This window comes from Cervus canadensis, chromosome 26 (assembly GCF_019320065.1).
Source record: "Cervus canadensis isolate Bull #8, Minnesota chromosome 26, ASM1932006v1, whole genome shotgun sequence".
In the NCBI taxonomy this organism is placed as follows: domain Eukaryota; kingdom Metazoa; phylum Chordata; class Mammalia; order Artiodactyla; family Cervidae; genus Cervus; species Cervus canadensis.
The window spans coordinates 39,220,587-39,233,888 of NC_057411.1; the positions used below are offsets into that span (position 1 = coordinate 39,220,587).

At 51.4% G+C, this 13,302-nt stretch overlaps 1 protein-coding gene across 1 annotated transcript in view; it reads right to left on the reverse strand.

Moving 5' to 3' along the window:
- Window positions 1-13,302, reverse strand: part of LOC122428157 — a 53,970-nt gene that overhangs the window by 16,694 nt on the left and 23,974 nt on the right. The window contains exons 2-5 of the mRNA XM_043447966.1: window positions 12,395-12,703; window positions 8,193-8,356; window positions 3,732-3,811; window positions 2,596-2,719 (exon numbers count right to left, since the gene is read on the reverse strand). Of these exons, the coding sequence (XP_043303901.1) occupies window positions 2,596-2,719; window positions 3,732-3,811; window positions 8,193-8,356; window positions 12,395-12,703 (677 nt within the window). The remainder of the gene's footprint in view (window positions 1-2,595; window positions 2,720-3,731; window positions 3,812-8,192; window positions 8,357-12,394; window positions 12,704-13,302) is intronic.

Below are 13,302 nucleotides of genomic sequence, written 5' to 3' on the forward strand. Positions count from 1 at the left end.
ACTGCAGGGGAGAGTAGCACTATCAGTGGCCCCCCACCCCCACCGTGGGACCTTACACTTCTATTCAATTATGGCAGTACTTAAGACATCAGGGCTTAACTTTGTGCAGGGTGCTGGGTGGAGAATAGGTGATAAAGAGAGGAATCAGATCCAGCCCCAGGCTACCTCATCTACTATTGTTTTCCCTCCGTCTGGAACACTTGTCTCAGCTTTCCTCCCCTGCCCAAATCTTATTTATCCTTCAAGATCTATCATAGAACATTCACCTCCTGGAGAATCTTTCTCTGATGCCCCCAGGTTGGCTCGGGCACCCCCACATTGGATTAGATGCCTCCTGGATACCACCCCCCGGCCCTGGTAGAAACCTCTGTCCCAGACACTCCTCACCGTGGATTGTATGTGTCCACTTTGGGGGTCCCGGCCCCCTAGACTACAAACTCCTTGAAAGCAGGGACTTGGACTCACCTTCAGCCACAGAGGCTGGCACCAACTGGTGTAACCCAGGGACTGGTGTGTGTGTGTGTGTGTGTGTGTGTGTGTATAGCCAAAATTCACTCTAAGAATGCTTGTCAAGTAGTTATTATTCACAGTGACTATTTATTTTATGCACCTGGTAATTTGAAATAAATTATCATGTTAAGCAAAAAGCTTAAAGCATTGATGTGTTGAACTGGGAGCTTCCCAGGTGGCATGGTGGTAAAGAACCCACCTGCCAGTGCAGGAGATGTAAGAGATTTGGCTTCAATCCCTGGGTCAGGAAGATCCCTTCGAGGAGGGCATGGCAACCCACTCCAATATTCTTGCCTGGAGAATCCCATGCACAGAGGAGCCTGGCAGGCTATGGTCCATAGGGTCACAAAGAGCTGGGCATGACTGAAGTGACAGCATACACAGGTTGAACTGGTCCTAACAAAGTATGGAGCTGAGCATGGCCTCTTTCTTCGGGCTTCCGGAGCCCCTTTCCACCGGGCACGTGGTGCACGGCCTCTGTCCCTTCCTGCAGGGACTTGACTCTACCAAGGAGAGAGCTGGCAATGCTGCAGCAGGGCTTTTCAAACTACGACTTGGAGGAGCTCCAGACACAGCAGCTGGGGCAGGGAGAGAGGGAAGGATTTCTGAAACCGTGCAAGTAGCTCAGAGACTCCCTAAAATCTTGGATCAGAGGTTCTGCCCCTCCCTGACCCATAAGAGCTTTCCTATGCTTAGTAATCACCATGCTTATTCCAAAGACAATCATCATTTTTGTCTCAGCCGCTCAGACTGGAATATTGGCAGCTTAAGCCACTTGACAGGTGGGGACTAACCCTAACCATCTTCAGCCAACTTAACCACGGTGGTTTTGCTTTCATCTCTTTCACATGTTAGCAGGGGTGTGTGGTGAGAACATTTCTTCCCCATTCCTGATGTTTCCTTCTGTAAGCGGGGAGCTTAATCCTGCTGGCCTCTCCAGGATCACCCTCCCCTCCAGGTGGGAGGAGAGGCTTGTCGAAGGTTAAATTGGGAGCCAGAACCAGAGATGCTCTGTGGAGCCCCTCCTCTTTCCTCCCCTGAGACCTGATGGAGACAGACAGCCAGGGCCCCAGGCTGCTCTTGGCCAGAGTCAGAGGCCTGCCCTAACTGTGATGGCCAGGGCTTGTCCAACTGTCTGACTGGCTACTGGAACTACTTCCTGAGTGGTTGCAGATCTGAGTAGCAAAGGGAGGGATGCTATTAACCGATACCATGCTCTCAAATTAGGATTTCTCTGTAATAGTTCATTTGAACCAAAGGTTTTCTATGGCAAAAAGTTGGAAGTGCAGGGATTAAAGAAGCTCATCTCAGAGTTTTTGCATTTGACCCAAAGAAATGACACTTTGGAGGCCGCAGGCTGTTCTGGGAAAAGTATGGGCTTTGGGGTCAGACATACTTAGAAGGAGTTTGGGAGGGCTTCTTGTAGGAGGTGACGCCCCAGCGGGCATGGCTTGATCAGGGTGATGGAATGTAGTGGGGACAAGGTGGCAGAAGCTGACACTGGACATAAATGCCGTGATAAAAGTGACTCTATCCTCTAACTTGGTGTTGCTTCCTCTGTGACCCCAGAGCATACTTCCATAGGAGGTTAACAGGAGCTCTGTGCATAAGGGGCTCCATGGTGGATTAGTTTGAGAAAGCCTTTCACGAGAGGTGGCAGAGATTCTCGTGCCCTAGCGTGCTGTTCTCCATCTCTCCCTCCACACCTCATTCCAGGAGAGCGTGGACCTCTTCTGAAATATTTGAAGTGAATCAGATTATACCAAAAGGTTCCAATAAAGCCCTGCAGAGGGAAAAATCTATTTCCCTTGATCTGCTCCAGAATTTCCTAAACTTACTGGGCAATTTAGCCATCTTTCATGGATTCACCATTCTGCCTGACAGTTTGGGAGACAGTGGATGCCAAAGCCGCAGAGACCAGTAATTGCTTTTAAGGGGTTGAGGTGGGAGGCACTGCATGCCTGCCTTCTGGAACATTCCCTCTGGCTCCTGTATGAAAAGATGGCCTGGGGGGAGCAGCCCCTCAACGAGGCTGCAGACAGCCAGACCCAGTTCTCTGTTCACTCCATGCAGAAGAAGACTTACTTGCTTTTTCTCTTGTGGGAGCTGAGCCCACTGAGCAGCCAGCATCTTCGTGATTTCCGGGAAAGGCAGATTGGGGTGCTGGGCCCTCAGCTGGCTCCTCTGTTCGTTCAGGAATATCACGTAACTGCACCGAGAACGGGACACACACAACAGCGCTGAGCTGCTGCTGGAGGGGAGGCCCCGGGTCCTGCTGCAGCGACCCCCACTTTCAGGTTTTTATGAAAATCAATAGTCATGAGTTTGCCCATATGTTTCATTCTAACCAGTGAAATGGGGGCTATTTGAAGATGGGGAAATACTCGAATGGCTGGCTTATCCAGAGACTGATGGAAGACTTAAGAGGGATTCCACCCCCACCATGGGAAAGGCATGAAGACTGGGTGGGCAACTCGCTCAAGCCTACTTGAGCCTCAGTTTCCCCCTCTGTGTTATGGACATAATATCACCTGTTCTTGGGGTTGCTGTGTGGCTCAAATGCTCCAGGTACAAGCCCTCCGACCCTCCTGACGAGGGATTTGTGTCAAGGCAGAGGGAGAAAGTCTGCAGGTGTTGGAGTGAGACAAACCAGTCTTTGGACCAAAGGGCATGTGCACTGGAGTTATGGGAAAACTGAGAAAAGACCTTCACCCTTCGAAACGTGTGAACCTTGAGGATAAAGAGAAAAACACTCAAGTTTCCAGAAGAGTCAGGTGACCCTCAGAGCAGTGGGAAGTGACTGGCCTGGGGCCTCTTTTCTGCAGCCCAAGATGCCAGGGGATGAGGGACAGGTCTCAGGACACTCGGGGGGTGCACTTTAAGCCTTGATGAAGGATCACTAGCTCACCCAAGGCCGTGGAGCCCCCGGTATCACAAGCCTGGAAGGGAAACCAGACACACTGGCCCCACAGTCACCCACTTTCCTGTCTGTGACTCAAGCCCAGCTCTCCTTTGAGTATCAGAACCTTATTCCAGCTTAAAGAACTAAACAACCCTCTCTCGCTCCCTGTGGTGTGAGACCCCGTAACAATCAAGGGGCCTGAACAACAGATAAAGGCTGAGAAGGGACAGAGGCCATCTAGGCTAGGCACATAGTGCAGGCCATGTGGAGAGCCCAAAATGTTACCTTAACGGTGGGTCAGGTGATCTCCCCATCTTACCCTGTCGTAGGAGCACGGGGAACAGCAAGATCCTTCGGGGGTTTCCTTTTCTTGCCTTTAGGCCAGCCTCCTTTCCTTTTCTGAAAGAGTAATACACAGGAAGACCTCAGGATTGTCAATAATGATTGACCTTATTTGAATCACAGTCGATAATATGGCAACACGCTAAAGAGTCCTCGCCATACTCACCCCATGTGGCCTCTGACCTCCTGGCAGCTCTGCAGGGTAGAGATGGTCATGCCCCGAAGATGAGGGAACCAAGGCTTGGAGGAATGCAATCACTGCCTGGGTGTCCCCAGCAGGTGCAGGAGCCGGGGATGTTCCCTCCCATCGTGTTATGACCGTATGTGCTTAGTAGCTCAGACGTGCCCAACTCTTTCAACCCCATGGATCATAGCCCACCAGGCTCCTCTGTCCATGGGGATTCTCCAGGCAAGAATACTGGAGTGGGTTGCCATGCCCTCCTCTGGGGAATCCTCCCAATGCAGGGATTGAATCCAGGTCTCCCACATTGCAGGCAGATTCTTTACCATCTGAGCCAACAGGGAAGCCCAATCACCAGGAAGCATATGGCTATGTGATTGGGCACACAAGAAAGCAACACAAGGTTTGGGTGACTAGGTTCAAGGTGAGGGGGTGGGGATGGGGCCAGGCCTTGGTATTGGAGGCAGGGCGTTAACCTCTGAGCTTGACTAGCTCAGCCTAGGTTCCCATCTCAGCTCTGCCACTTCTCTGTCATGTGACCTCAGGCAAATTAGTAACATCCCTGTGCCTCTGTTTCCCCACTTGTAAAATGGGAATCATAATAGCCTGAAACTTGTGGGCTGTAATGACGATTAAACATGGAAACAATCATGTAGTTCTTACAGCAAAGCCAGGCACACAGTAGGTGCTCACTAAATGCAGGCTGCCACGGTCACATGCAGAGCCCCTCCTGTGGCAGCCAGTTCTCAGGAGGGAGACCCAAGCTGCAGCTCTCTCCTCTGTGGAGTGTGTTTCTTGGTTCATCAACAGTGCCTACACCCTTGCTGCCACTGGGATCCTGGGCCATGTTTGGAGGCTAGAGGGCTGAATAAGATGCAGGCCTGGCTCTCAAGTGCCTCAGTCTGATGGAGGAGGTCTGGGGCATATAAATAATGGCAACAACTCATTTCAGGGACTAGGGGTTACAGAATGACAGTCTGGACACCCTTGCATTCAGGGCTCAGTTTCAAATTTTCCCTAAACCAAACACACACAGGTGCCAAAAATGGTGGCAAATAATCCAAATGTGGCCTAAAAACCTCTGTTTCAGCTTTCCAGTTTTCCAGTTTTCAAAACTCCCTCCCAGACGTGCCCATTTCAGCCTTCCCAGTGCCGGGAGATACACAGCTGGTCAGTGACCCAGCAGGCTGGCTGGGAGAGGATCTGATACCACCACAGCCAGGCCACATGTGTTGGGGGCCACAGGACAGAGGAGGTCAGGGCAGTGCCTGGCATTGGGGACTTAAGGAACAAGAATATAGAGTTCAGGCCATGCAGAAGCAAACAGCCAGGCTAGTGACCACACATGTTAGAGAGAGAATTCTGCAGAGCACCTAGCAAGGCACCAGGCATGCAGCAGGTGCACAATAAATGACACTCTCCTTTGCTCACTCCGACGTGATTGAGCCCCGGAGTCAGAAAGGGAATGACAAGTCTTTCAGGACCCTGGAGAGCTCCCGGGTCCTGTGGTCAGCATTGATTTCTGGTAATAAAAGCTGAAACCATCTCTACAGTCTGGTTCACCAGGAACTTTCCAACACACATGTTCCTGAATTTGAGTCTCACATTGCCTGCTCAAAGGAACTCTTTTAATCATCCCACAACACAGGAAGACGCTCAGAAAGATGACGTGACTTGGCCACCGAATGGCCAGGCTGAGAGTCAGAGCACACCATGGCTTCTGTTAGAGCTGTGCCTTCTGAGCGAGACCCCACAGCTGCCTGGAGTCACATGAGAGGCAGACCAGGTCACCTGTGCCCTGCATCACAGCGGCCTCCTCCTGTCTGCCTGCTCGGCTCCTCTGCTGAAGGACACGGGGAAAGTTGTTTGTTTTTAATTGGAGGAAACACTTTCATATATTTATTGTTACTTCTCTATATTCTAGTTTTATAAATCAAAAATCAAAATAAAAGTGCTTATCATTTTACTGCCACCCTTGGCCCGTTGTTTCAGCTTCTTTATTCAAAGAAAATTCTTCCTGAGCGTTTTCTGCGTTTGTCCAGAAACCATAGTTACAGAGACAAAGACACTTGGAAAGGCTGCGGGGATGTTTTTCTCTGAAGCTTTTTTGTTCTTGCTGAATTTCTCACACAGGATTTAAACCAAATTGACTCTGCCCTAAATAGAGCCACGTCCACAGTGAGCTGATCATTAGCACCGGGTGTTACTACGTGGAGAACATTCCCCACACACTTGAGTACGTTAGTTTAAAAGGAAAAGCAGAAGTAGAACATGGCTGAGCAAGGAAAGACATTGCAAAAAAGTGCAGTCAGCAGGAGAGCAGAAGATCAATGGACGGGCAAAATTCAAGGGGGAAATAAAATCCATCTCAGTAGGATTCTTGACCAGCATGGACCTTTCATGTTCAGATTGCAACAGGCAGTGAATTTTGGATATTTGGTTTTACACACCAAATTTTCTTTTATAAAGAAAATGTCCATTGGGAGTCAGCAGGGTGTAGCAGAAGGTACAGTGTGGGGGCTTGAGTGACAGGCTGAGCCCCTGGATCGGACACACCATGAACCTGAGACCCCTTTACCTCTGCATTTCCTAACCGACACAACAAAAGATAGCACTGCAGTAGGTGAGCTGATGTTTGTAAAGGGCCGGGACATCTCAGCACACAGCAGGGTTCAGTGCATGTGTTCTTTTTACCGATAAGGTAGAAAAAACTCAAGAACATATCAATGAACCAGATTCTACAAGGCAATTGAGCAGGTCTCAAGGAGAAGAATATTTTCCTGTATGTAACTAATCATGTCAATCATTTGGGAACCAGACCAAAGCTCAGTTGATGATGATAATCATGGTTAGAAAAAGGATCTTGGCCCCGGTGGCTTTACAACTCGCCCAGAAAAGTCCTGGCGATTTTCATGTGGGCAGAGCTTTGTTGAGGGCATGCAGCATCCCCCACCCTCACCTGGATGCTGAAGATATTTATTACAAGATGTTATCTGCATCACATGTTTAGACACCACAAGAAAAGGTAAACTGTCAAAGGCTGGCTTTCCACCTTTAGATACCATGGTCCTAACTTAAAATTCTAGTTCATTCACCTCTGCAATCCCATGGACCTTAGCCCACCAGACTTCTGTTCATGGAATTTTCCAGGCAAGAATACTGGAGTGGGGTTGCCATTTCCTTCTCCAGGAGATCTTCCGGACCTAGGGACTGGACCCATGTCTCTTGCATCTCCTGCATCGGCAGGTGGATTCTTTACTACTGAGCCACCTGGGAAGCCCAAATTACTATTATCTGGGGAGTTTTAGTTATGTGAAGCTGAGCCTGATCCTAACTGGTGCAGGGTACTGCTTCTTTTTAGTATTTTTCAGCAGACCTGGTTATCTCCTGCTGTACTTTCACTATAATAAAGTAAAAAGAAAAAATATTTTGTTGTGCACCCATTATGGACCAGACCTTTCAGTATGCGATAGTTGTTTAGTCTTTAGAAATTTCTGTGAAGTAGGTAATGTTTAGGGCTTCTCTGGTGGCTCAGGGGTAAAGAATCTGCCTGCAGTGTAGGAGATATGGGTTCAATCCCTGGATCAAGAAGATCTCCTGGAAGAGGGCATGGCAACGCACTCTAGTATTCTTGCCTGGAGAATACCATGGACAGAGGAGACTGGCGGGTTACAATCCATGGGTTGCAAAGACTCAGACACGACTGAGTATGCACTCAAATAATGTTATCCCTGTTTCACCAAAAAGTAACTGAGTCTTGAAGAGTTAATACATCTTGTGCAAAGTGTCACAGCTCGAAGATGGCAGAGCCATGCTTCCAATACCCATCTGTCTGCCTCCCAAGCCCACCTTCTTCCCACTTAGCCACCACTTAACCACCACGGTGCCTTCCACGCCAACCCTCACCAACTGCCTTTCCCACACAGAAAATGGACTAGGTCATCCCCCGGGTAAGAACTGCTCACCTCACCCCAGAACCTTCACCAAACCCCCAAGTTTCCTGGAGTAGTCAGGTTCAGGAGCCAAACTCTTCAAGATCAAATCCTGCTCTGCCAATTACTATGTGACCCTGAGCAGGTTCCTTGACTTCTCTGTGCTTTGCAGTGCTGTGAAGGTTTGAAAAAATAATGCCCAGGAGTGCCGGCCCAGAACCTGGAGCACAGAGCATGTTTAGCACGCAGGTGTTATCACTCGTGTTATGATGCCACAACACCATAGCATGGGAGGCCCTCCAAGCCTGGCCTGGACCGCACTTGCCTTTGGTTCCTCTGAGTCCTGCTCCTTTGGGTCCCCTGGGTCAGTCAGCATAATGTGCTGCGTGGGCAGAGATGCCAGGTCCTGGCAGGAGGTCTGGATCACAGAGCTCCCGGGTAGTAGGCTGCCCGTTCCACTTGGAGGTGGGAAAAGGAATTCTGTGGGCACTAAAACAGCAAGAAACAGCCACGTAAGGTCTGAGATACGGAAATCACCATCCCACCTAGAGTCTGTCCAGCACAGGGATTCTGTGATGTGAACATTTGTGTTTCAAATGCCCACAAGTGATACCAAATGCCCACAAGTGATACCAAATGCCTACAACCTGAGTCGATGGTCATTTCTCTTGGTTTAGCCCCCAAGTCCCTTGAGTTAGCTTCACACCATCAGCAACACAATCCCCTGCTGGGACCATGGGTTCCTCTTCACAAAGTCAGGGCAAACTTCAGACCAACTTGACAGAGTTGTTGAAAGGTCTATTCACACCACAGGTATTTACAGGGTGCCAAGTGTATGCTGGGTGTGGCAGACAACAGTGTAGAACTGACAACCAGACCCCCTGGAGTTTACACTGTGAGGGCTGGGGGGTTAAACCCAAACTTATAAAGTCCTCTGAGCAGCACATGGCCCTTAATAGGCTCTCAGTAATGTCACTTATTTTACTGACATTTTAAATTGGTGCATTTACAGAAATCTATCTTCTGAGAATGTCGAGGATGTTGTCTGCAGTCAAATAAACTCCTGACCTCCTGTGAAGGAGGCAGAATGGTAATTATGATCCCATATTACAGATGGGAGGTGGGAATGGGACACTTGACAGCTCAGATCTGAGGCTGAAGCTTCAGCTAAGGCTGAAACTCCAAAACTTTGGCTACCTGATGCAAAGAGCCGACTCACTGGAAAAGACCCTGATGCTGGGAAAGATTGAAAGCAGGAGTAGAAGAGGACGACAGAGGACGAGATGGATGGATGGCATCATCGGCTCAATGGACATGAGTTTGAGCAAGCTCCGGGAGATGGTGAAGCAGAGGGAAGCCTGGGGTGCTGCAGTCCATGGGATCGCAAAGAGTCAGACAAGACTGAGCAACTGAACAACAAACAGCTCAAAGCTGTTAGATGTATGCATGATCCCCCCTCCCCACACACACACTTGACTGTAGCTGTGACTGTAGATGAAGTACCCGGAAGCAGATTGATTCCAGAAAGACGCCTAGAATCACACAGGTGGGAAAGGCAGGTGTGACTGAACCCAAGCCTCCTGGCTGCCAGTCCAAGGTCTGTCCTCTGCCTTCAACCTGCAACCCCTGTGCTTCCTCACAGGGAGGGAGAGGTAACAACTTCAAGTTACCATTCTGAAGTGGTATCCCGGTTCAGTTCAGTTCAGTTCAGTTCAGTCGCTCAGTCGTGTCTGACTCTGCGACGCCATGGACTGCAGCACGGCAGGCCTCCCTATCCATCACCAACTCTTAGAATTTACTCAAACTCATGTCCACTGAGTCGGTGATGCCATTCAACCATCTCATCCTCTGTCTTTGTAAGTATTACTTAACAACCACAATGCAGGAAACAGACCTTGCCAGACAGTTCTGAATGCTGACTTGTCTGAGGGTGAGGAAAGACAAGAAGGTATCCACTGACTTCCCTCTCAGCTTCCTGGGAAGGGGAAATGCAGCAAAGAGTGATGATAAAACCCAGCATTCTGGAACTTTCCTTGGCTTGTATCCACATGGCCAAGCCTGATCCAGTCTTGCAATCCATCACTAGGACTATTCTTGTTTTTTTAATGGTATTTTTGTTTTGAATCACAACTTGTGGGTATGACTCAGAACTGGGGCAGGGGGCATTCCCATGGGTGATGGTAAAGGGCAGACAGCATCCCTCCCTGGCCTCCAGCACCCAGCCCCCTCCCTGGCGGCTACGTTAGGAGGCTCTTCATGTGCCCTTCCTGTGCCCTGTCCATTCACAAACACGTCTGTACCCTGCATAATGGCAAACCGGGTGCACTGAACTTACTTTACTTCTTTGCTGACTATGTCTTTGAGTACTTTCTGCACCAGCCCATTTAGAGCTGCTGCATTTTCTGGTGAAGGGGGCCTAGAATTCTGCTGTGAGGAGGGGTCACAGAGCAGTTAGCAGACCCAGTAAGAAATGCATGTTCCTCCTGGCCTTGCACACATAGCATTTCATGCATGCAGTGGGCTCTCTAGAAAATGGGGTTGCTGGGTCAAAGGGCATGTATGTTTCTAATTCAGATAGACTCTGGATGGCACATACCCTTCCACAGGGCTGGATCCATTTTACGCCCACCAGCAGTGCAGGACTCAACTTCCTCTCGAGGATCCCTGCCGTTGGACCCACAGGTGAGAATCCCACCACCTCCCTCCCTGCTCATATCTCTTTATGGCTCCCCCTGACTTTGGCATGAAGTCCAGACCCCTTAGCCTGGTATTCAAAGCTCCAGGAGGCTGGGCCCTCATGTCTCAACTAGTCTCACACACACCCAAATGATATAACTGACTCCAAAAGGTGGTGATAAAAATGGGTGATAATCAGACCCTTTAAGGATGTTATCCTATTTAATCTTCAGCATGACTCTAGTTGCCATGGCAACACCCACAGGTAGGGAAAGAAGTTCAGGTCAGTGACTCTCCCAAGTGCCCAGAGCAGGGCAGGGCAGATAGGACCCCCACCTTGGGTTGCCTACTCTTTCCATCTCTACAGCCATCTCCCCACAGCAGTAATCCTCTCCTATCCAGTACAGCCCGACTTCAGATACCCTCATCCTGCTGGGCCAGCCCCAAATCTCCCCTGCCTCCCCCCTCCCACTCTTCCAAGGATCCAGGCTCAGCTGGCAGGAGCCCATTTGGGGGGCAGCTCTCAGCTGATTCATTCATTCAGTGGACAGGCATTAAGATCAGGGTCAGACAGAGTGCCAGGCCAGAGGCAGCAGCTGCAGAAACAGCAGTGGCTGACAACACAGACTTCAGGGAGCACTAGGTCCATATTAAGTCCCAGCTCCTAAGTGGGCAAAGTGGTTGCAATGGTGATTGCTTTGTCTAATACTGAGGCTCTAGAATGTCCTGTGACCTGCTCAAGATCTCCAATTCTGAGACAAGTGGTGCTTGTCCTGGGTCCTTGGCCTCCCCACTGGCTGGACAGTACAGTGGTCACACCTATACCTCAACTAGAACTTTTGATCTCAGAGCCAGCTCTGCCACCTGTTAACCACATGGTCTCTTGTTCATCAAGTTTTCTCAGCTGCAGGACTGGGCTACTAAGAGGCACTGGTTATTATAGTGCCTGGCACCCAGGCATCGGGCTATAGTTAAGAACTGCTGGTAGCCTAACCGTTCTCAAAGTCGGCACTGGAACGTGATAATCCGGTGTGCCAGTTCAACTTTAAGTTCAAATGCCACCTGCCCGCAGGTGACAAAAACACATTAGCCAGGAGCAAATCGCAGGGCTTATCATGAAGGGCAGGAAACGGGCTTTTTCTGCATAAAGGAAGGTTCTGGACTGAGACCTAGATCTTTCCAGCATCAGTGTCAACATTTGCGCGGTACACTCCGAAGCTCTGACACCGACCGACCTGGGCTCGAATCCTGGTTACGTAAGGACCCGTGGGGCCGCGTTTGAGTCACCGAATGTCCTCTATTTTTCACTGTGGAGCACAGTCCCCGCCCCCAGGTCGCCGGGTTGTTACGCGGGACAGCTGAGAACAGGTTCGCTGAGCCGGGACCTGCCCGATCGCCGCACAACGCAACAGCTCTTATGAACAGAGTCGCCGGCTGACGCGCGCGCATCCGGCCCCAGTAGCGGCTGGTGACGGCGGAGGGAGCCGGGATCTCAGACTGTCACCGGAGCCAGGGTCGCCCCTCCATCAGCACCGGCGGCCGCAGACCGGCGCCGGACCCGCTCTGGGGCCGCGCTGGGGAGGGGAGGAGGTCATCGGCGCGGGGACGACGAGGACGGCAGCAGGGGGCGGACAGATGGGCATCTGCGCCTAGGGACGCGCGGGGAGCGGACCGGCCGGACGCAGGCCTGAGTCACGTGCTAGGCCCTGGGCACTGCCTCGGGCATTCACACCCGCGCCGCGGGGCCGGACTGCACTGGGACGCTCCCACCCCGTCCCAGGGAAGACCCTCCAAACTCCCAAGGAGCGGGGCGCGCGACCGAGGGGAGGGGCCGCAAGGCCAGCCACTGACCCGCAGCCTGGCCGCTGTCCCGCTGCATGTCGCCCGCCCGCCCGGGCCGCCGCCCGGCCTCGGCCCACCAGGTGCACCCGCCCAGCGCCGGCCGCTCCACCCCGCGCCCGGGGCTCCGTTTCTGACCCGCCCCGTGCGCCGTAGGCGGGCCCTCTGGAGGCGTCACTCGCTGAGCCGCTGCGAGTGCCCGGGGTGCGGGCTTTGTCTGCCCTGGACCGTGTCGCGCCGCCGGGACGTGGGCAGGCGCGTGGGCTAGAGTTCCAGCTGCGCAGCCTGCTCCGGGCTCCGGGCTTTCCGAGTAGCCGGGGACTGGGCGGGGCCAGAGAGGGAGGGGCGGGGAGTGGGCGGAGCGGAGGAGTGGGCAGCCCCGCCCCGCTACCGAACCCCCGCCTCGGTTGCTGCGGGTCCCTCCACCCGCCCCCTCAGTTACATAAGTGCCCCTATTTATACGTCTCTGAATATTTTTTTAAGCCACACAGGAATACATACTGTATTAGAACTGTGGAGAAATTAGAAAACTCAAAGCAGCCAGCCCCCTCTCCCTGAATCCTGCCCTTCAAAGCTAACAACCTGTTAATCCACGGAGTGCCTCCTTTACGTTAAAAAAAGAAAATCAAAATACACTTTCAAAGATAATTCTAAACATTTAGAGATGGCCACGGGCTCCACCCCTTCAGTGGCAACACTTCCACATTCACATGTCTCCATCCAGCTTGTGGCAGGTGACCTGAAGGCAGTCATGAGTTCAATACACTCTGTGTGTAATTTTGAGGTTGCCTATAGGAATGCACGATCCCTAGAGTCGGAGGATGTGAGTTCACCAGCCTACCTCTGGCTGGGTGATCTTGGGCTGGTTACTTCACTTCTCTGGGCCTCACTCTCTTCATCTGAGACGTGAGGATAATAAA